Source organism: Balaenoptera physalus, assembly GCF_965194825.1.
Source record: "Balaenoptera physalus genome assembly, chromosome: 2".
Lineage (NCBI taxonomy): Eukaryota > Metazoa > Chordata > Mammalia > Artiodactyla > Balaenopteridae > Balaenoptera > Balaenoptera physalus.
This window is the reverse complement of record NC_138883.1, coordinates 174,773,669-174,796,151: the sequence shown is the minus strand read 5'-3', so window position 1 is coordinate 174,796,151 and position 22,483 is coordinate 174,773,669. Positions and strand designations below refer to the sequence as shown.

The window sequence follows — 22,483 nt, the reverse complement described above, 5'->3', positions numbered from 1 at the left end:
TTCTGATTATATCCTCTTTGTTTATGTAAGGATTATTGTACTTAAAAAAAAAAATCTGAAAAAGAAAAGCAAAAAAGTCCTCCAAACTCTCAATAATGAATAACAAGATCTAGCTCCTCAGGAAAATCTCTGCCAAACCTGAATTATTCAAATGGTAATGATTAACCCATAATGCTTTTTCATTCTGCTCAAGGATAATTGCAGTCATTGTAGTAATGAGCACGGAGAACAAACGTCTGGATTGTGTTCCCTGAGTCAAGACCACACTGCAGTCAAAAAGGTCAGTTCATCGCAGTAGTGGATTTGGTAATTTACTAGGAGGTAATAATGCATTTTCCGTGAAATGAGCAAATGAATAGTTTTAAACTTACATCAATTTCCATAATTATTTTATGTGATCCTTCATGGAAAATGAACAGACAATTGGAACAATATTGTATTGTTCAGACATTTGTAGAAAATCACAAAAACTGGCATATGTAAATGTACCTTTCAAGCAATGTGAGTTCCCTGAAAAAGAGAATGAATTAAGTGTCATAAAGGTTGAGAGAGATCATTATATTCACAGATGTTTCCATTAATGACTAAAAACACTGATTAATTCTACAGTATTCTGTTTTAAACTGATGTAAAAATGGAAAGGGACCAAAGAAAGCACCAAAGCCACATTGAAGCTATAAAATGAGATGGGAGCTAGAATATAGGGTATGAGAATCTTGCCGTTCTTCCTCCAAGGCACCTCTTCATGTCAACCCTCTCTCCCTATTCTCATGACTCCTACACTGATCCAGCCCTCCAGATAAGTGCAGCTGGCCTACTGGAAATTTCACATAAGGATTATTTAACTCAAGATACAAGAGCAGCTCCCCATTAAATAAAATTAAATCAAAATTCTTCAACCGGCCACTTAAGGCCCTTCATCAATGCCTCCACCTTTACCCAACCACCTCTCTCCAAAATGACCCTCCTGGATTTGCAGAACCACTACAGTATGCCCAGACTGGGTTTAGGACCTCTTTTTCAGTTTGGTTCATGCTGTTTTCCTAAAAGCATGTTAGTATGCATTTTGTCTCGTGTGTCTTACCCATCTTTATAATGTTGCCTTATCACAGTGCTCTAGATTTGTACATATGCCTTTATTGCAAGCCAGAGAAAGTCATGACTTTTACTTCTTTGAATTTCCCTCATTGTTGAGGATGTCATTTGTCTGCAGTAAATGCTTATTAAGACTGTAAAACCATGGGATTTAGATGAAACTAGTAGGAATGAAAAATAAACCTTGGTATATAAAATAAGTTATAGGGATTATGTTAATACAGAATTGAGGTGCTCTCCAAGAATTTGGAAAAAAAAGATGGAAAACAAGGGGCTAAATAAAGTCTACACACTTAGCATTAAAATTTCCAGCAAACTTTCCTTATCCAGGTAGAAAACTGGTGTATTTTTTTTTTCTGAAGAAATATATGTCCCCAGGGGAAAAAATATCTTCAAAAATTGACACTTGGTGTTCCCCCAATGGAACTGTCAGCTTGCCATTCAACCACCCATGACAAAGTCTGCTAGTTACGAACACCGTCCGTCACACAGAGCTTATCATCCCCTCTTTAGTGTCTTATTCTTAAATTTAAATGAACACATAAGGATAAATAGGTATTTGAGGAGAGCCTCTGATATGAAATAGATCTAAACAAGCAAACAGAAGAAGAAGAACTTAGAGAAATCTGAGACCATGCAGTAAACTTCAAAAAGCAGCTATAATATTTTTAGAGTAATAGGAGATGTTACAACACAAAATAAGAATGAGTTTTTGGGGCTTCTCTGGTGGCGCAGTGGTTGAGAATCCGCCTGCCAATGCAGGGGACACGGGTTCGAGCCCTGGTCTGGGAAGATCCCACATGCCACAGAGCAACTGGGCCCGTGAGCCACAACTACTGAGCCTGCGCGTCTGGAGCCTGTGCTCCGCAACAAGAGAGGCCGCGATAGTGAGGGGCCCGCGCACCGCGATGAAGAGTGGCCCCCGCTCGCCGCAACTAGAGAAAGCCCTCGCGCAGAAACGAAGACCCAACACAGCCAAAAAATAAAAAAATAAAATAATTAATTAAAAAAAAACACAACTGAGCTAGGCATGAGAGTTAGTCTTTATTAAAAGGGAGTTATGGAAAATTAGAAGACCAATCTAAGAAAAAATAGAAAAATAGAAATACAGATGCACTTGTGGAGACCATGTGACTCTCTTCTGGAGTGAAGGTGCCTTCACCCCCTGGGTCAGGAAGAGAGGGTCTTTTTAAAATGTAGATCTGGATTCTGTAGGTCTGAGGTTGAACCTGAGATTTTTTGCATTTCTGACAAGCTCCTGGGTAAAGTCTGTACTGGGTCCATGGACCACACTTTGAGTAGCAAGGCTGTGGTCTAGGTCATCTCTGGATCTTCCCTACAGCGACCACTGATAGCTAAACCATTTGCAGAGTGGGGCCTGGAGGCAGCGGGCAGGGCGGGGATGGGGCGGGGAGGAGGTGAATATTCCTCAGATCTCTGTGCACCCAAATCTGAACTCTTATCTTTTCTCCAGAACCTCCTTCCCTTAATTATTCTCTCTTATTCAATTATTGACACCTCCATCCTTCCAATTTCTCAAGCAAGGAACCTGAGCATCACTTCCCGCCTCTCTCTTAACTGCCCCAATCTATTTTTCTGTAGATCCTGTTTCCTAGATACGTCTCTCACTGTCTCCTGCTCTCTCTGCCACTGCCTCAAACAAGGCCTCCCCAGGTCACACCTTAGCTGTACCACAACTTCCTCACTACCTCTGGGTCTGAGACTTGGCTCTGCAGGGATGCTTGTAAAATGCAAACATGACCTCCTATCTAAAATACCCTCATAATTCTCCATTATTTAAAAATAAAATAAGATCTAAACTCATTAAAATAACATTTCCTGGTCCTTCTGGACCTGACTTCCTTTCCCTTTAAAAAATTTCATCTCCCGCAAACACACACCGTTGCAGCCACATTTAGCTCTTTTGTAATTGGAAAGCTTTGGATGTGCCATTTTCTCTGTCTGAAACTCCCAATCCCCCTACTTTGCCTGGAGAAGTCCTGTACATTCTGTAAGACTCAACTGGCTCTTGGGAAGCCTGCATTGCCCTTCCCAGGCAGAGGTAATTCTGTTCTCTGTTGCTTTTGTTGTTGTGTTTTTGTTTTGGTCCTTATCAACGGTCTGATTACAGTGATGCCTTCTTACCCAGCAATCCCCGTCATGTGAACTTCTAGTATACTGGAATTTACTTTCATATATACTTTCGATGACCACAGAATTTTCCTTTGTGAATTATGAGTCACTCGTGAATTTCATTTGTGCATTGTGTTGGGGATTATTAGAAATGGTGGGAACTGAGGATTCAAGCAGAAAAAGGAGGTGAAGTGAATGGGACAGAAGAAGCAAGGGGTGTACAAAGATGTCTTAGAAAAGTTAAAGGAAGAAGAAAGGAGAAGATAATTCTGATTCTTTTTTGTAAGGAGGGAAGGAGGAAGAGAAGGGAGCTGATACTTCTGTAAGAAGAGCTAAGAAGCTGGGAGGAAGAGAAGAGAGGAAGGTGACACCATGGGGCAGGGTTGGGAGCACAGGTCAGCAGGCCATGCATTATTGATTAGTAACACACTGCCTGTGCAGATGGAGAAGGAGAAAAAACCCTAACTCCACATACCATGTGTAACATCTGCAACAAAGCAAAACACATTGGCATGCACCTTGTTGCAGATGCCAAAGGCTGGAAACCAAGAGTGCAACAGACCTCTTGACAAACTTAAGATGTGTAAATATCATGGATATTATTAGTGTTCTGAATTAATAATTTTATTTTAATGAATGCAAAAAAAAGTGTATTATGGCTTTCTTAGGTGTACTCTCGCACTCGGTCCCTCCCATGGAGCAGCTTAGAGCAAACCCTCCCTTTCTCTGTTTTCTCAGCTCCATCTCGAGGAAGAGTTTGTTCCTTTTGGGTTGCCTGCTCTTGGAGACTCTAGGACTTAAATCTAATCTTGCTTTCCACCCATCCATGTGGAGTTCTTCCTCGCTTCCTGGCACCACCTTGCCTGGTCCTCAGACACCAGTTTACTTTTGCCTCACATCCCCAGCTGCAGGTCAGCTGTCCCCTTCCTCACTCAAAGTCCTCAATGCATGTCTCTGTTCTGGAATCTTCTTCCATAAAAGGGGAGACTAGACACCCCTGATATTCCTGGTGCCCATGGTTTTTAAGTCAACTGTGGATTCTTCTATCATTTCTTACTTTAGGAAACCCAAGTTCAAGCGTAGAAGAGGAAGGAGGGTTATACTTATTTACATGATAACCGCAGTTTACATTTAGTGGACACATCAAATGCCAAAGACCAGATGTGTTAAACATTTTGTATACCTTCAGTGCTGATATTATTATCTTTCTGCTGGTGAAGAAACAGGGCCACATGGTCAGAAAGTGATGGAGCTGGATTTTGATCCCACACGAACGATCTTCCCTAGACCTGACTTTGGAGGGGAAAATCTGCAATGTATTCCACTTTGTATTCCTATCATTTTGTAGAATGGCTAATATGTAAAGGGCACATGAAGAATCTTTGTGGAATGCATTCTGAATTAGGGAGGAAATGGGAGCTTTGCCAGCCAATGAAAGACAGGGTTTCAGGTCAATAGAACATTTACCCTGGGAAAAGGAGAGGGGAGAAAATTCACCTTCTAAGTCTGAGGTCATGGATTCTAAAACTATCTTAATATGGCTTTGCTGAAGAAATTCCAAACAAGGCAGGTAAAAAGGATGAGTGATAATGGTGTGGAAACAGCGACTGATTTTTATATTGCTTCCACTGAATCATGTGCAGACTGTCTGACTTGTGTATTGATCTCAGCTAGAGTTGATCAGGTGGGCTGAATGTAAAATTCCCTAACTCGTCATTCCAAAGTCAGTCAGACCTTGAAAGCATATTTCTTTCTTTTCTTTCTAGCATGACGGACAATTAGGAATTGGATGGCTAGATTGGGAGCAGAGAAATTATCTTTACTTTGTTTAATAATAAACACATTAGTAACACAGGAAAATTCTGTTAAAAAAAAGGAAGTTCTTATTGAAATCATGCTGGAGACATCTTTTATTGCACTTAACAAATTTGCTGAGTGCAAGTAACCTTTAAGAAAATAGAATCATGAAAATAGTTATGTTCAAAGCTTAGAGTTAGAATTGTCCTTTGTGTTGGAGGATTCTAACCCATCCTATTTTTAAAGTTGACAAATATTTCACGAAGACAAGATTTCCCTCCACCCCCCCGTACCAAACTGTTAAGCTTTTAAACAAAGCTTGAACTAATGAAACTTTTAAAAAATGTATTCAACTTGAAATACGTTGTTGTATGACACCCATTTCTTAAAACGAATAACAGAATAAAAAACTCATCACTTGACTTCAGTATCACCTCAAGAAAACAGCAGCTTGCCAGCTAGTTTTGCTAGTTTTGTTCTTGTGGTTGAATAGAACAGGTGTAAAACAGTGTTACATCTCTCCATAATATCAAGTTGCAGAGCCTATTTAAGGGAGTAATTTTTAAGTTCATGGTATTACATACCTTCACATTGTTGTGCAACCATCACCACTATCTATCTCCAGAAATTTTTTTCATCTTTCCAAAGTGAAACTCAGTACCCATTAAACAATAACTTACCATTCTCCCTACCCCGCATCTCTGGAAACCATTCTACTTTCTGTCTCTATAAATCTGACTACTTTAGGTTCTTCATATGAGTGGAATCATCAAGTATTTGCCCTTTTGTGATTGGCTTATTTCAATTAGCATAATGTCTTCAAGGTTCATCCACGTTGTAGCATATGTCAGAGTTTCCTTCCTTCTTAAGGCTGAATAATATTCCATGATATGCATGCAACACATTTTGTTTTTCCATTCATATCGGTCAATGAACACTTGGCTTGCTTCCATGTAATGCTGCTATGAACATAGTTGTACAAATATCTCTTTGAGTCCCTGTTTTCCGTTCTTTCGTGTATATACCCAGAAGTAGAATTCCTGGATCATATGACAATTCTATGTTGAATTTTTTGAGCAACTGCCACTGTTTTACAGTAACTGTACCATTTTACATTCTCACCAACAGTGTACAAGGGTTCTGATTTTTTCACATCCTCACCCAATACTTACTATTTTTTGCTTTTGTTTGATAGTAACCATCCTATGAGTGTGAAGTGGTGTCTCATTGTGGTTCTGATTTGTATTTCCATGGTGATTAGTGATGTTGGGCATCTTTTCATGTGTTGTTTGGCTATTTGAATATCTCCTCTGAAGAAATGTCGATTTTCTTTGCCCATTTCTTAATTGGTTTATTTGTTTTTTGCTGTTGAGTTGTAGGAGTTCTTTACAGATTCTGCATATTAACCTCTTATCATATATATGATTTGCACATTTTTTCCCATTCTTTGAGTTGCCTTTTCACTCTGTTGATAGTGTCCTTTAATATACAAAAGTTTTTTGTTTTGAAGTAGTCCAATTTATCTATTCTTTTTCTCTTTTGTTGTTTGTGGTCTTGGAGTCACATCAAAGAAATCATTGTGGAATCCAATGTGATGAAGCTTCCCCCTATGTTTTTTCCTAAGAATGTTATGGTTTTATCTCCTATATTTAGGTATTTGGTTCATTTTGAGTTAATTTTTCTACATAATACAAAGTCAGGGTCCAACTTTATTCTTTTGCATGTGGATATCCAATTTTCCCAGAAGCGTTTGTTGAAAGGTGGCTACTTCTTAAGCAAGGATTGTCTTAGTGGATGTTTCCAAAGCAATTTGTTACCATTTCAAAGGTCAAGCAGATAATGATTAAGTTGTGCATCACTTAGAAGTAGATTTTGACCTCTCACAAGTTGAAGAGTACTGAAGATCTAAGATCATTTACATCCCTCAGGAAGAAGAAATAATGTAGCCTTCTAGGGCAAAGAAGGAAGATCTGAAAACTGCAGGACATTCCACTGATCAAAGTACATCTGCCTGGTTTGCTTTCTCCAAACTGCCACACTCAGTTGGGTAGAGCGGCCTCCCTCCTACCTGACAACCTTGGAGGTTGGTGAGGAAGATGTCCTCACTTTTTCTTTGGAGTTTGGTTATTTTATTGACATTTGCTGAATCATATGGTGAAGCTGGAGGACTTGCGCTGCAGAGACAAAAAAGAAATACTGACCTCCAACAGTAAGTAGATACATGGATTATTTCTGCTGATGGACTAGGGTGGTTCCTCGTCAGTTTTCACAAATAACCAGGTAAGCAAAGGTGTAATTTTTCTTGAGGAAAACAATGATGTTAAAAACAAGATAGGGAAAAACAGTTGTATTGATGTATGGAAGTATCTTTTTATACACAAACTTTTCATTTATCATTTTGCAAATTAGGCAAGCATGCAATTACTAGGAGATACCTCCAGGAAATTTGCAAAGAAAGAAATGGCAGATGAGCAGGGAGAATTTGGTTGAGTTGACCACAAAGCAAAGGTGTATGCAGTCTGTAGTTATTTGGTGAGAAACTTTGTTCTTTAGACTTAAAAACTATATGCCATAATTACCAATACATTCTCTGGCTTGGATTATGCAGGCCTCGAATGACTGCAGAGAGGGGAAATTTAGTGTTTCTTACTGGATCAACTAAAAACATTGAATTTAGAACTGGATCCCTGGGAAAAATTAAATTAAATGATGAAGATGTTGGCGAATGTTTACATCAGGTAATACACTGGAAATGCTTTGAAGTAGTTTTGTATATTCGTATATGGTTACTTGATTGAACAGGCCTATTTTTTTTTGTTTGTCTTTTTAAATTTATTTTATTATTACTTTTTATACAGCAGGTTCTTATTAGTTATCTATTTTATACATATTAGTGCATACATGTCAATCCGAATCTCCCAATTCATCACACCACCACCACCACCACCCGCCACTTTCCCCCCTTGGTGTCCATACGTTTGTTCTCTACATCTGTGTCTCTATATCTGCCTTGCAAACCAGTTCATCTGTACCATTTTTCTAGATTCCACATATATGAGTTAATATATAATATTTGTTTTTCTCTTTCTGACATACTTCACTCTGTATGACAGTCTCTAGGTCCATCCACGTCTCTACAAATGACCCAATTTTGTTCCTTCTTATGGCTGAGTAATATTGCATTGTATATATGTACCACATCTTCTTTATCCATTCGTCTGTCAATGGGCATTTAGGTTGCTTCCATGACCTGGCTATTGTAAATAGTGCTGCAGTGAACATTGGGGTGCATGTGTCTTTTTGAATTATGGTTTTCTCAGGGTATATATGCCCAGTAGTGGGATTGCTGGGTCGTATGGTAGTTCTATTTTTAGTTTTTTAAGGAACCTCCATACTGTTCTCCATAGTGGCTGTATCAATTTCCATTCCCACCAACAGTGCAAGAGGGTTCCCTTTTCTCCACACCCTCTCCAGCATTTATTGTTTGTAGGTTTTCTGATGATGCCCATTCTAACTGGTGTGAGAAGGAGGCCTATGTTAATCTGTACTTTGAATCTTTAGCACAGGGAACATAATCGGAGGTGCAACAAGTCCTTGTAAAGAGCAATGCCCTAGGGTTAATGAGGGGTACAGGTAATAATTCTAGCAGGAAGTGGCTCGCTGTGTAGGCTTATTTACTCTAGCCCAGAGAAGATGCAGAGGGTGATAGTGGGGCCTCTTTACAAGGGGACCAAGGATGGAGGGGGGCCATAGAAAGGGGTAGATTTGACCAGTTTACTTTTGCCACACAACAGAATTGGCCGGTTATTCTCCTGTCTTATTGAATGTTTTCAGTGCTCATTGTTTTCTACATCATGCAGGCCTATCAGTCATAATGTTAGGAGTTGGTATTTAGAGCTTATTATGGGCTATCCACTGTGCTCAGCACTTTATGTGCGTCGTCTCATCTAACCCTCACAGCTGCCCTATGAGGTTGGTGTTATGATTACCCCTTCAGTAAGGGAGGTAGAGGAACTCTGCAGCAACATGTCCAAGGACATACATTAAATGGCTGAGCCAAGATTTAAAACCTGAACAGTCTCATTCCAAGCCAGGCCTCTTTACATGCATTCTGAAGTGTTATTACGGGAAAATATGCAAATGGAAAATTCCTTGATATATTGTTACTGAAAGGGTAAATGGGATTATGCCACGGCTGTTTTAGTCCAACGTTTATTATACGTGGCATTGTTCTGGTTTTTCTAATAATGGACAAGATCTCAGGGCTTAAAGTAGAATACTACTCAAATTTAAAAAATTTTATTCTTATATACATGATTTTTTCACTAGCATTCTCTTCCTCCTCCTTTTTCTTCTCCTTCTTTTTAAAATTAGATCCAGAAAAACAAAGATGATATTACGAACTTAAAAAGAGGTGCAATTGGTCTGCCTCAGAATATTTCTAATCAAATCCACCAGCTTGATTCCAAGGTGAGTCTGACCTCCACATCCTCAGAGCAAATGGGTTCTCCTTAATTCAACTTTGTAAATAATTCTTTTGCAGAAGATATACCAAATTTGTATCCTCTTTAGAAATGTAGTGTTGTGATCGTGGGCTTTTCGGTTAAATGACCCAGCTCTAGTAGAGGGTGTAGAGGTGGTGATGGGCCGTGGTTGGAAATTCTGTGACCAGAGCTTGTGGTGTAAGTCAGCTTTGCTCACTTGCTGATAGCACAAGGTGGATGGGTCACTGTCACTTAGGAAAATTCCCAGAGTCACCATGCACAGAGAATCAATGAAACAACTTATCATTGGGTTGTACTTCTTAAAAAACAAAAAAAAAAATGCATGCCATGGAAGGGAGTAGGAAGGAAGGGAAGCCTGGAGGGGAGAGAAAAGAGGAGGGAAAAGGCAATAAGAAAAGGAACAAACAGATAAAGTAAGTCCCCAGCAGAAGGTATTAGGAAAATATGTCACAGGATAACATTATATGTGACACGCCTTTGAACCAGCTAACGGATGTTTTCTCCTCCCCACTGCTAGCTCGCGGATCTTGAGAGAAAATTTCAAAGCTTACAGCAGGTAAGTCCCGTAACTACTAGATAGCCAACATCTTTCATTGAAAATACACTAGAATCATTGATGGAGCTGATATTCTTATCTTAAGGTGGATGGAGAATCAATATCAAGGACTTTACTTTTCCCATGATTTAGTTCTCACCACAATTTAAAAAAAAATTTTATTGGAGTATAGTTGATTTATAATGTTGTATTACTTTCTGCTGTACAGCAAAGTGAATCAGTTATGCATATACATATATCCACTCTTTTTTAGATTCTTTTCCCATATAGGTCATTATACAGCATTGAGTAGAGTTCCTTGTGCTCTACGGTAGGTCCTTATTAGTTATCTGTTTTCTATATAGTAGTGTGTCTATGTCAATCCCAATCTCCCAATTTATCCCTCCCCCCACCTTTTCCTCCTGGTAACCATAAGATTGTTTTCTACATCTGTGACTCTCTGTTTTGTAAATAAGTTCATTTAATTCTCATCACAAGTCATGCTTCCCAGGACACAGATGAAGCAAAGTGAGCCTCAGAGAGATGAAGGTCACTGGGCATGTGAAGTCCTCTGACTCTAAGTTTAGCCGTCCATGTGCTCTTCCTCTTCTGCTGGCACTTTTTAACCGTGCAACTTTAGGCTGAACCTGGTCAGCTAGGGACCACCCAACTTGCTGGTTCTGGCATCCAGGCCTCGGTTTTCAAAGGCCTTACATTTTCTCTAACATTAAACTTAGAAGTCTAGGATGTATCTCAAAATATTCCAAATCTTCTTAAAAGTATATTTGCTGGTAATTAAATATGAACAATTTATTAGAATAAACCTTCCATAACTTTACTACATGCTTGTAAACTAGTCCTTGTAATTTTAGACTTCTTATCCCTTTTGTAGGGAGCTGACATTTTTGAGACTTTCATGGGAGCTGTAAGCTTCCACACAGAGAAATGCATAGAAGGTCTCCATATTTTAAATTTTGAATAAAAGCAAGGGAATTCCAGGTTAAGAATCCCTGCCCCAATATTCTTGGTCTGTTTTTGATTATGCTTCAAATGTTATCCTCTACTTTGGCGTTTTAAATTCGGTGAACAAGTTCATATATTCTTTTTGCCGGCTTTGATAATAAATTGCCCTTTCAGCCTTTATCTTTTTATGGAGTAGTGGAGGAATTAAAAATGAGCAAGGCACAGCACGAGAGTTTTCAGTCTCCTAGAGTGCTTCTTCATTCCCACCAAAGGTCAGGAACTGGAGGCCATGGGCCAATGAGCTCAGACTGGCCTCCCTCTGCCCATCCCCCCAGGAAGAGTTTTGAATGATTTAGGAATGGAGGTGCCTTCATGCCTTTGGACGGGGCAAGTGCTCTCTGGGCACCACAGTCCCCCGAGTTCCCTACTGTCTTCCTCCTGACTGCTTACGGATTCCATTTCCTGCTGGGCCCCCATGGGCTTTCGAGGTTTTAGTCCTCAGTGTTGTCTTGTATGCCAGAAAAAACTCTAAATGAGTTTGTGGTTAATTTTTAATAGTATCCTGTGACGAACAGAGCTAGTTGTGGTACTGGCACAAAGAGAGACAGAATAATGGAAGAAAACAGAGCCCAGAAAGAGACCCCCCAGTGTATGGGCACCTGACTTATTACAAAGGTGGAGAGAGAATGGGCTTTGCACTAAATGGTGCTGAGTCAGCCCGCCATCCTCTGCTCTCAGTTTCATCTGCAAACGGAGGGAACAGACTTCATTTTCTCTCTGAGTCACCAAATATTTTTTTAAATGTGAAGAATAATTTGCCCCTATTTTAATTTTTAAAACAGAATTAGACAGAGTTTAGGTGAAATTAATGGGATGGCTTTCCTTGCATAATCACTTGTCCTCTCTAAAGAAGTTTCCTCTGCCCCCAAAGGCATTGCAGACCTTACAAGACTGGAACTGGTAGCTGACATAGGGTAAGATTCCCCAGGTTCTGTAGACAAAGGCAGGTCTGTCTGCGACTCTGGTCTGAAAGCAGTCATGTGAGCACGAGACTGCAGGGTGTATCTAAACCACAGGCCACATTTCCAGTAAAGGGTCTTGGAGTGAAAAGAGTTCAGTTATCTTAACCCAGGGGAGGAGGGGTGGCAGCAAAAGATGATCATATTTCAAATGCTTATCTGGAGGTACCAAAGATAAGAACAACAGCAGAAGAACCGGAACAAGAGAAATGTTCCTGTGATTCCCACACCTGAAATCTTGACCCTTGTCCACCAACGTACATCTGTCGGGTGAACGATGCTTTATCCAAAGAGAGAGTGAGAATCCTCGCCTGTCACTCATGCCTCATCCCATCCCTGGTTAAATGCATGTGAACAGTGAAGGAATATGAATAGGACTGATGATATCGAACGCTTTGTTTTTTCATAAGAGAGTTGATACGAAGAAGAATTTAAGTAATGGACTTCAAGTCTGGAGGAAGACCCTCCATTGATCAGGAGTAAAATGTAGTTTTATATACATGCCTGCTCTGAAACACGGAAAGCACGATTGTCTCGCCGACCATCCTGTCTTTGTTTCAGACACATGACAGAAAAGTCTGCAGCAGCAATCCGTGCCAGCACGGCGGAACCTGCCTCAACCTCCAGGATTCCTTTTTTTGTATCTGTCCCTCACAGTGGAAGGTGAGTCACTTGTCTTTGGTTAAAAATGATGGTGAGTCAGCATCGCTGGTTTCCTTGGAGTCCTTCAGACATATTTAATTCTCCATCCAAGGTTTCTAGGATTCTGTGGTCTCCTGAATCAGAATGAATGACACCACGTACGCCAAAATCCAAACAGCGGCGGGCATGATTCTATCACCCACTGAATACTGAGCCGTCTTAAGGAGGGTTCACTGGATTGGATACTACGTGTTATTCTGGCTAGCATGAATTTAAATGGTTCAACCTTGAAAGTACTAAACAAATCCTGATATAGCCTGTACATTTTCCTGCCCTTTTCTATTAATGATGAAAATGTTCCTGACATGTGCATTAAAAAGAAATTATGTGACTATTCCCAGGCAGAGCTCCATAGTGAAATGAGGGTTAGTCTGTATAAGGATTCTTCTCATGTGAGTGGTGTGATCTGCGAAGAGCTCTTTGTCTCTGTTGGGCCATACCTGAGTTCCAGAGGAAGGATGACTGGAGATCTGTCTCAATTTTAATGTATTTGGCTTGACCGAGGATTTCTTTACTGTCTGTGTTTAAATCCTTCAACGTATCCTGTGAAGACTGGCCCCAGATGCCTCTGTGACCTGCGACACCTGACTTTGTTCTTTGTCTGAACGCAGGGTCCTCTGTGCTCCGTTGACGTTAACGAATGTGAGATTTACTCAGGAACACCCTTGGGCTGCCAGAATGGAGCCACGTGTATAAATACAGCAGGAAGTTACAGGTGACTTTTTTCTTTCCTTTTTTTTTTTTAAACCAATATGTATTTATTTTTCATACTCACAGGTCTGCATATTGGCCACGGTGGCTCCACCTCATTTAGGTTTGGTCTGCATGTCTCATTCTTAGGCCTGGGCTGGAGGTGTCCCAGCTGCCTGAGAAATGTCCTTCTCATGGCCAAGGTCAAAAGCCCCCAGAGAGCTAAACAGAAATATGTAAAGTCTCTTAAAGCTTTAGCTCAAAACTGACTGTCACTTTTGCCTGTTTTTTTGGTTTTTAAAAAAAATATTAGGGTGTGTTTTTGAAGGGCTAAGACATCCCCTGGTTAAAAGTGTCCAAGATTAAGCGTCTGTATTACCAGCAAAATTAGGTGCTCCCTGGGGAAGTCACGTGGTGCTTATTTAACATACACGTAGCTATTTACTTAGATGGAAAAAAGCTTGTGTGACCTCAGCTCTCACCCCATGAAGAAATCCTTTCTCTGGAATCTCTGAGGAACGGGAAGGAGGCCACCATGGCTGGGGTAGAGAGTGAGGATGGCCCGGGGCAAGATGAGGCTGAAGGGTTAGCAGGAGTCAGAGCATCAAAGCGGCAGCCGCTGAAGAGCCTTACGTAGAAGAGGGAGGGACACCACCCCCCATGCCAGCGAGCCCCTGCTGCCCTCATTCCACAGAGCAGAGAGCTGATAGATCACATCAGGACATCTCCATTCAAGCGCTAAGTGCAGTGTTCGCCGTCACCAGAGCAGAGACTGAACCGAGGTTCTCTTCACACGGTTCACGCTCACTGTCTTTCTTCAGTTAGCCATCAGGCCCTCAGCACAATCGTCAGGCCTCCCCCGTCTTCTCTTCTGATTGCCTCTGTCACGTGGCTCGTCTACTGCATTCTCCTGCTCTGCTCAGGCATCGCCCTCTGCAGGAGAACTTCCCTTCCCTTACAAAGCCGACTTAGGCATCCCGATGCGTCCATGTTCCCATCAAACTCTAGGAATATTGGTCTTGAAAGCTACACTGGCTGATGCACTATCTTGTTAGATAATCAAGTCCAAACATGTATGGCAGATCAACGTCAAACTGTTTCTGTAGTTTCTTAAAAATCACTTAAAAGAAACCCCAAACCTCTAGACATTATCTTTCCCTATAGTTTGGTGGATCTCCTATATTCTGTGATTATTCAAAGATAAAGAAATTGGTTCTGTTATGACAAAATCTCTGGGTGTGACCTCACTGGAGTAAAGAGAAATCATTTACTCTCTCGCTAGTATCCCTGATGTCTTATTCTTCAATCCCCTTGTAAGAATCCATTCTGACCTGTCCAGCAAAAATGAGCACAGTAATTTTGGTTTTGGCCTTGTCATCTGTTCACACACTATTTTCTCAAAAAGCAACCCCAATCTTCCTCTTTTTCATTTAGTTGATCCTTTTGTTCTTTTGACCTGATCTTAAAATTTTTTGCTCATTGCAAGTTACAAACTTAACTCATTCAAACTTCTGGTGGATGTGTCTGTGAGTTTAAATGTCATGCACACTGTACCGCCTGTGATGTAAATGAACTATTACATTCTTAAAGAGCCTTTTGCTCTCTGGATTTTGTTTCTCATTTAAAGGAACCCCCTGATCCCTGCTTTTATAAACATTCAAGCTTGGGCCAGATCCAGAATGCAGGTGTAATCTTTCATTGCCTTGAAAGCATTATCTCCTCATTTCTGTTTATGGGCACTTATCAATGAAAATTGCTGCTTGCAGATATCGGTGGCAAATGACTCCTAGCACTAATCGTTCCCACCTTCCTGTTACTGAGGAATGTCCTGGAGATTAGTTCTCACTCTTGGTCTTCTGTTATCATCACTGTCTTCTGGAGTCTTGCAAGTCAACACAATAACAAATGTGTGCAGCAGGGAGGAGAGACCCATAGACGGAGCCAAAATCATATTTTCCCCCCCAGGACAAATTTGTATTTTTACCCCTGCAAAATGGAAAAGAAAAGAAAAATTTTAACGCAAGTATTTGCTGCATGTCAGAGGTTAATTTTTCCAGATACAAACGAGAAGGAGGGAGTGAGGGAGAGAGAGAGAGAGAGGAGAGAGGGAGGGAAGGAGGGAGGGAGGGAGAGAGGGCCACTGTATTTGTTGAGAGCTGCCTAAATGGCAGATTCAGCTTGATAGGGCAGCACTGAATTATTTTCTCTTGCACCGTCCTATCAAAGAAAGCCCAAGGACTGATTGTGCTGACCCTGGAATGGTTTTGGTTTCTAGTTTCTGCCCTTCATAGATTTGCTGGAGGACGTTAGGGGGCACAGCACCCCAATCTGGTTTCTTCTTGCTGTGGGGATGGTTTATGAAGCCTCATGGATTCCAGTTGATTATCTATGACCGAAATACTCTCATTCAGGCATATGATGAAGTCTTTCTGAAGGAATAAAAGAGCATATCGAAAAATGTACATGAGCATAAGATTAAATGCTTGCTTTGTGGAATCAGTGTGGAATGAAACAAAGATCCTTTAGCTATTTTCTCGAGTTCTACTAATTACGTGAGGTGAAATCCTTGTTAATCAGTAGCTTCCCTGAGACTAGAAACCCCTTCTGGAAACTTCTGTGGGCAGTTGATGAAGGCAAACTTGAGACCCTGTTGAATAATCTGGATGTGCAGAAATGTGTCTGTGGTGAGCAGAGTTTGCTCTGGATTTGCAGCCTTCTTCAGTCTCTGACTCTTAGAGCCCGCTTCCTTGAGGGAGACAAAGGAGTCTTTATTTAAGGGGATTAATAATTTTTAATTATAAAGACCTTTGAAAGATAAAGCGCTATGCAAATACTAATTCATTGGAAGCCCCATTTCACAGAAAAATTTCTGGTAAAAATTCTTTCTTGGACTAATGCAAGTAGAGCAAGAAAAACCATCGTCTGTTTTCCCCGACTCCTGTGGCTCGTGGTCTTGTCCCAAGCGCTCAGATAGCTAACAGGTAATATTTTGCCACTTCTCAATACTGTTATTGCCTCTTTATTCTGAAGAAGTAATTCCTATTGTTTCCTGCTGACTGTGGGTCTGAGACAGTCCGTGGGATCCACATTGGCCATGCATGGATGGTGCATGTTATGTACTTCAGGCTCAGATCTAGAAGGCTTTACAGGGCAAAAAAAAAAAAAAAAAAAAAGTTGAGTTTGTTGTTTGTTTTTTCTCCAAGAACACAATGGTGTTTATCATATTTTATTTTACTTATTTCCATTCTTATCACTGGTAGATTTTAAGACAGGCAGAGCTTATGATGGAGGATCATCTGGTTTTAGCTCAGATGGTAGTTAGGTATTAAACATATTACCTCTTTTAGTTAGTCAGTTATATTAATATTGAACCATGGACTCTAGCACAAGTTAAACTATGACCATGAAAATATATGTGACCTCGTCTCAATTGCCAAATGCACTTGCAGCGTTTTTGAAGATGGAAAAGCCTAGTTTTTTTCTGCTGGAACCAAATCAGCAATAGAAGGTCATTACAAAAGTGACTTCTTCAGGGAGGCATATAATTCACTACTCTTTTTCCTTAAGGGTGTATGCAGACACCTTGAGAATATACATTTTGCATGCAAACACTGTTATGTTAAAAAGACATGTAGAAATGGAAAGTCTTCAACTAACTCTCCCTTTCAGAACATGGGAATGCGATGTGGAAAAACAATAGTACAGGAATAACACTGACCTACCTTTTAATTCATCTTCTGCCAATTGCTAATTCTGTGCCTTGGGCAATTTGAACCTTGCCAGTAAAATGGGATTAAAAATATTTGTCTTTGAGGATCATAGTAAGGAAATTGCTCTTGTATTTGGCTTCCTTCCTCCCCTTAGGCTTTCTTCTTCTCATGTTATCTAAACTTAATGAAAGAAGTATACTTTGTAGCTCATTAGGGAAGTACGTAGAATTAAAATATACTCCTCTCCAAATGACAATAGCAAGGGAGAAGGAAGAGAGAGGACTTAACTGCAGCTCTTCTCAAATTTCAAGTCCTTTTCCAATAGTAAATCACTTAGTGATAAGATAAATGCAGTTTCCTGAGCACTTCCTACAGGAAAATGCCTTTAGACCCCAAGGTGAAAATAGTGTTCATAGATTAGCACTTATATTTTACAAGAAACAGAGGCAGAGGGAGTAATTATTACATGGTCTAAGGTGAAGAGTTAACAGGAAGGGTCAAGATTTAAACCTAGGCAGTCTTGTCCCATGGGTTCCTGAATACTCAGACTTCTCATACATCATAGACTCAGAAAGCTAGTAATAGTTGGTTTAAAGATTAAAAAAATTTTCCTTTGGTGGGTGGAGGTGCTGGTAAAATAAACTTTTAGCCAGGAAGCCACCTGGATCAGATCCTCAAATGTGTGCAAGAGATGGTCCAAAGTCCTGCCATCTCCAAGAGTCTAATTAAATTGTCTGAAAGAATATTCTGTGTAAGGCTGGGAGAGTGAAGAGGAAAGGGAGGAGAATATGAGAGGGGGAGTATGGAAAAAGAGAGATGAGCAGAAGATAAATAGCTTATGGGTAAGGAATGAATAATTGAATTTCTTTTTCAGTTTAATCATGTATAGCTATCAATCTATGAGCTTAATGAGAAAGGCAACCTTGGAATGCTCAGAAATGTAATTTATTAATGGAACAGGTTTTACAGAATTATATATTGATGTTGCAAATTGCATGGGACATACTTATACCAAAGAAGTATTTATCTGAAATTCAAATTTTAAACCGGGCATCCTGGATCTTTATTTGCTAGGTCTGGCAACCCCACATGTGAGTGCCTGAATGGTATCCACCATACTCTTACTCTCCATCTCCGGCCACATTTGTTGGTCTCTTTCTTCCTTAGAACCCACTCGAAGGTGCCACCACAGCAGTTGTTTCTGAGGCCTCCACGGCTACACCGAGTTCTGTGCCCAGACTGTGGCTCCTGGAGCTTCTCCAACAACCAAGCTCCCCTTTCCCTCACTGCCAATCACACATTTGTTTTTATCCATGGACATCAGCTGAGCTCTTTGTGCCTCAGCACGTATCGTTAAAAGAGCTTCTTTACCAGGTAGAGTGGCCCCTTTTCCAGAACACTCAGAAACTAGTTCACGGTCCATGGCCACACAGGTCCTCCTCGTACCTTGACTCTGCCCTTGGCCCCAGTGGCCAACATGGCTCAAGTCAGGCAAACAGTGCCCTGCGGGCCTGGCTCTCGCTCCATCAGCTGTGCTCAGACGTGTGTAAAGAAGTGTAGCTCTGTGATTCCTCTACCTCCCCCCCTTCCCCCAGCCACCATCTCACACCGTCCACATTCCCTCTGAAGCTGCAGGACAGATATAAAACTAACTCAGAAACTTTAAGATTATGATAGCTTAAAACCACTTTGCTTATTTGATTATTATGGAACTGAAATCTCATGACAAAACACCCAGGGCTAGTTTAGGTAATATGTGATAATTACATCTTGTGAGTTACAATGTGACAATGGAAGAAATGTTACTATGTTAACTCCTGTCTTATGGATAGAAGTGTTGCCCTTGTAGTATAATCACCATCATCATAGACTCTGAGATGTGGATATACCACTGTTGGTGAGGTTATGCAAGCCTAGAGAATATTCGGGAACTTATCCATTCAGTCAGGGTCACCTGGGCTTACTGGCGGGTCCAGCTGGATGGACTTTGAAAGGCTGCGATGATCTCTCCCTGTACCATCCTGAGGAGCTCCGTCCCCCTTAGTTTATAGATGGCTGACCTTTGAAAGCACTGTTTGATGACCTGATAGCAGAAGAATTTATAGTGGTAGTCGTGCCCTCTCACCCCATATTTGACATGATAACACATTTACTCAATCTGCCGCTTAAAGAAGAGCACAGTGGTTTTCTCCCAAGACGCCAGCCAGTAAATCTGGTTTGCTGGTTTATGATTCCACGTGAAGATCACTGACCTGCAATCGGAATTACTGCTATTTTTTTATTGATGCTAAGAAACAGGTCCTGACGTTGTGCTTTGTGTGACCAACAGTTGTCTCTGCTCGCCTGAGACCCACGGCCCCCAGTGTGCATCCAAATACGATGACTGTGAGGGGGGTTCCCAGGTGCGCTGTGTCCACGGCATCTGCGAGGATCTGGTCCGGGTGCAGGCTGGAGAGGTGGGTGTCTTGCGGAGTGGGACCCCTCGGGAGAGGCCTGGGTATTAGTTCCTCCCTCTGCATAGCCGTGTACAAGCAGGACCCTGTGGGTCTGCAGAGGGGAGCCACGTCCTGCCCTTAAGCTGGCCTCAGATGAGCAAGGTTGTGACCGTTGTCTATAAATAAACAGAAAACGGGACCCAGAGGTTGATTTCATTATATAAATCCGAGCATTTTTTTATTATTCGTCCATGAATCTCGCTGTGAGACATGACCTTCTCTTGGCCTTGTGAGTTTTAACGGTGACAAGACATGGCAACACAAAAGGCCTGCCCTTGTTTGTAGCATTCAATTTTAAGGAGTCTGGATTTTTCTGGCCGCCTGAGCCCCTGTGACTGCTGCAGACTCTACCTCCCTGAGCGTCCCCTGTGCTCTGGGTCCTGGCGACCTTGATTCCTGGCCCTCAAGGTCGCCCAGCCCTGGCCCACTTGGCCTTGCTGGAGACCTTCCGGTCTTTATTTTTAGTTCTATTTTTTTCTGCCCATGTGATGGAAAATGGTTCCCTTCCAGCCATGGTGGGAGGGGTGGTGGTGGGTGGAACCTTCAAAAAGGAAACAAACAGAATTGATTTTCCAAGGTCTGTGCCTACATGGGTGTTTCTCCCTCGAAAAGCAGAGCAGGCTGAGTTGATTGACTTTAATTATATTGACTTAACAGCTCTTGATTGTTGCTACTCTTTCCCAGGCATCTTTGGGAGCAAATGACAGGTTTCCCTTATTCTAAAATAAAGCTGTTTCTCTTTTTTTCATGGTCTGGTCTAAATGCTTAATCATATGGGAAGAAAAAGAGAAGCCACTCCACTGGCCTCATGGAAATGAACGTTAGAGGAAAAATCAGTTTCCTGTGGGCTCGGTGAGATTTCCAAAGGCTTTTCGTGCTCATTTTTCTTGATTGCCTTTCTTCACACCCTTGTCGTCCTGCCAGCCCAGGTACAGCTGCCTCTGTGATGCCGGGTGGACGGCCCCGTCGAACAGCATGGCCTGCACGCTGGACACAGACGAGTGCAGCCTCTGGCCTGCGCCTTGCTCAGCGCTTGTGCAGTGTTTCAACACGCCGGGCTCCTTCTATTGTGGCGCCTGTCCCGCAGGTATATGGACATGTCCCCGCCCGGCCAGAGATGCCTGGCAGCCAGGCAAAACGCCAGAACAAAGTTCTTTCCACTGCCGAGGGATAAGAACGCTGTTTTCGGGATGGCTTCCGATCCAGTTTCATGTCCTGATTCACTAAATCCCACTCCAGACCATCTTACTGCTGTAACAATTCAACAAAAGAAATGGGGGGTTTGTCCCAAAGTGTGCCAGAGTCAAATTTTGGGGCCAGGGTTAGCCATAGAGTTTGGGAGGTCAAACATTTTGTTGCTATGGCTGTGAACTGATTAGACTTGAGATCAAAAGACACGTGCTCTGGTCCCACCTTTCATATGAACCAGATGATGGTAGACTTGGGCAACCTGAGCTCTGACTGTGTTCACTAGAGTCCAGTAGTCCTCACCTGGGTGTGTCGTTAGAAGAGCCTGGGGCCTGGCTGTAAACAGGGTCGTCCAGCCCCATCACAGACCCACAGAGACCGAACCTCCAGGGGAGGTCCCTGAGAATGTGGACTCAGGGCTCAGAGACTGCCTGGGTTTGAGTCAAAGCTTCATTTCTTACTGTGAGATCATCCTCCTCCCTTCAAGGCATGCTTGCAGAGCACCTGCTGTGAGCTGAGCACTGATCTGGGTGCACTGGTAAGCAATCGACCAGACCCCAGAGAGTTTACAAGGCCCGTCTGCCCTCCTTCGGTGTTCTTAGAAAGCGGAACCCAAGAAGAATATAATAACTGCAGCTATTCCTTATGAGAATGTCATTAAGGCACTGTGCTAGGCAGTTTCTAATTCATGCAGCTGCAACAGAAACAAGAAATGGTGGGAATTAGTATTATTCCCATTTTGAAATATAAGAACTTGAACCTCAGAGAAGGTAAATAACTTGCCCAAGATCCAAGAGCTTAGCCTCAGTCAGGATCCAAACCCAGGTCTGCTTGGCCCTGGGTGAGAGCCGAGCTGTTGAGTTCTCCCTTATTCTCTCTTGCCAGGGAGCCTCACGTGCCTGTTGGTTCCCTTAACAATGTCTGGTTTAGTGACTTTCTTCAACTTACACGTTTAGATCTTGTACAGCTAGAAAGACGCTGAAGAAAACACGTCAAGACCTTTTCCTTCTTAGTTCTCAGGGGCAAGCAAAATGGGCAAATAATCATGTTCTTGAAGGTAATTTGCCAATGACAATCTTTAAAAACTAGAAATCAGAAAAGTAAATCATTTAAAGTATAACCTGGGCAAAGGTGTTCTTACGTTTTTCTTTTTATTGTTGGAGAGGAAAAAGAGAAACACAAACTTTTTGTTTTCCTGTCAATCACCTTAGTTTTCCCTGAATATCAAAGCAATATATGCTCTTATAAAATATAAAGAAACTATAAAATTACAAAAAAAACAACAGAAAAAATATATAGTCATCACTCAGAACCACCACTAATGTTTGAACATATTTCCTCCCAGCTTTTTTCTATGCATTCAACTATTCACCCACAAATGTGATAATTTTCTTAGGTAGATTTTTAGAAGGGTTCCCTACTTAGATCAAAGAAAATAAATATTTTGAAGGATTTAAAATGTTTTAAAAATTCTTATAATTTTAAATCATTTCAATTGAGTAATAAAACTCAACAGTTGAATAAAACAGCTGTGTCTCAAGTAACATGACAATCCCTTTCTTCTTCAAGCTCCTTCTCCTGATGAAACCACTGTTAGCAACTGGTTCTCTCCTCTTCTGCCTTTTCCTTCACTTATACAAGCACACAGACC

At 41.4% G+C, this 22,483-nt stretch overlaps 1 protein-coding gene and 1 long non-coding RNA gene across 2 annotated transcripts in view; one reads left to right on the top strand and one right to left on the bottom strand.

Annotated features, from left to right (window-relative positions):
* The window catches only part of CUBN (cubilin), a 284,343-nt gene that overhangs the window by 10,467 nt on the left and 251,393 nt on the right, over positions 1-22,483 (top strand). Inside the window, exons 2-10 of the mRNA XM_082452723.1 lie at positions 194-280; positions 6,954-7,234; positions 7,634-7,763; positions 9,400-9,495; positions 10,048-10,086; positions 12,609-12,710; positions 13,361-13,464; positions 19,479-19,605; positions 20,569-20,731. Of these exons, the coding sequence (XP_082308849.1) occupies positions 7,122-7,234; positions 7,634-7,763; positions 9,400-9,495; positions 10,048-10,086; positions 12,609-12,710; positions 13,361-13,464; positions 19,479-19,605; positions 20,569-20,731 (874 nt within the window). The 5' untranslated portion in view covers positions 194-280; positions 6,954-7,121. The remainder of the gene's footprint in view (positions 1-193; positions 281-6,953; positions 7,235-7,633; positions 7,764-9,399; positions 9,496-10,047; positions 10,087-12,608; positions 12,711-13,360; positions 13,465-19,478; positions 19,606-20,568; positions 20,732-22,483) is intronic.
* Positions 1-22,483, bottom strand: part of LOC309656471 — a 518,263-nt gene that overhangs the window by 278,078 nt on the left and 217,702 nt on the right. The gene's annotated exons all lie outside the window — the stretch shown is intronic.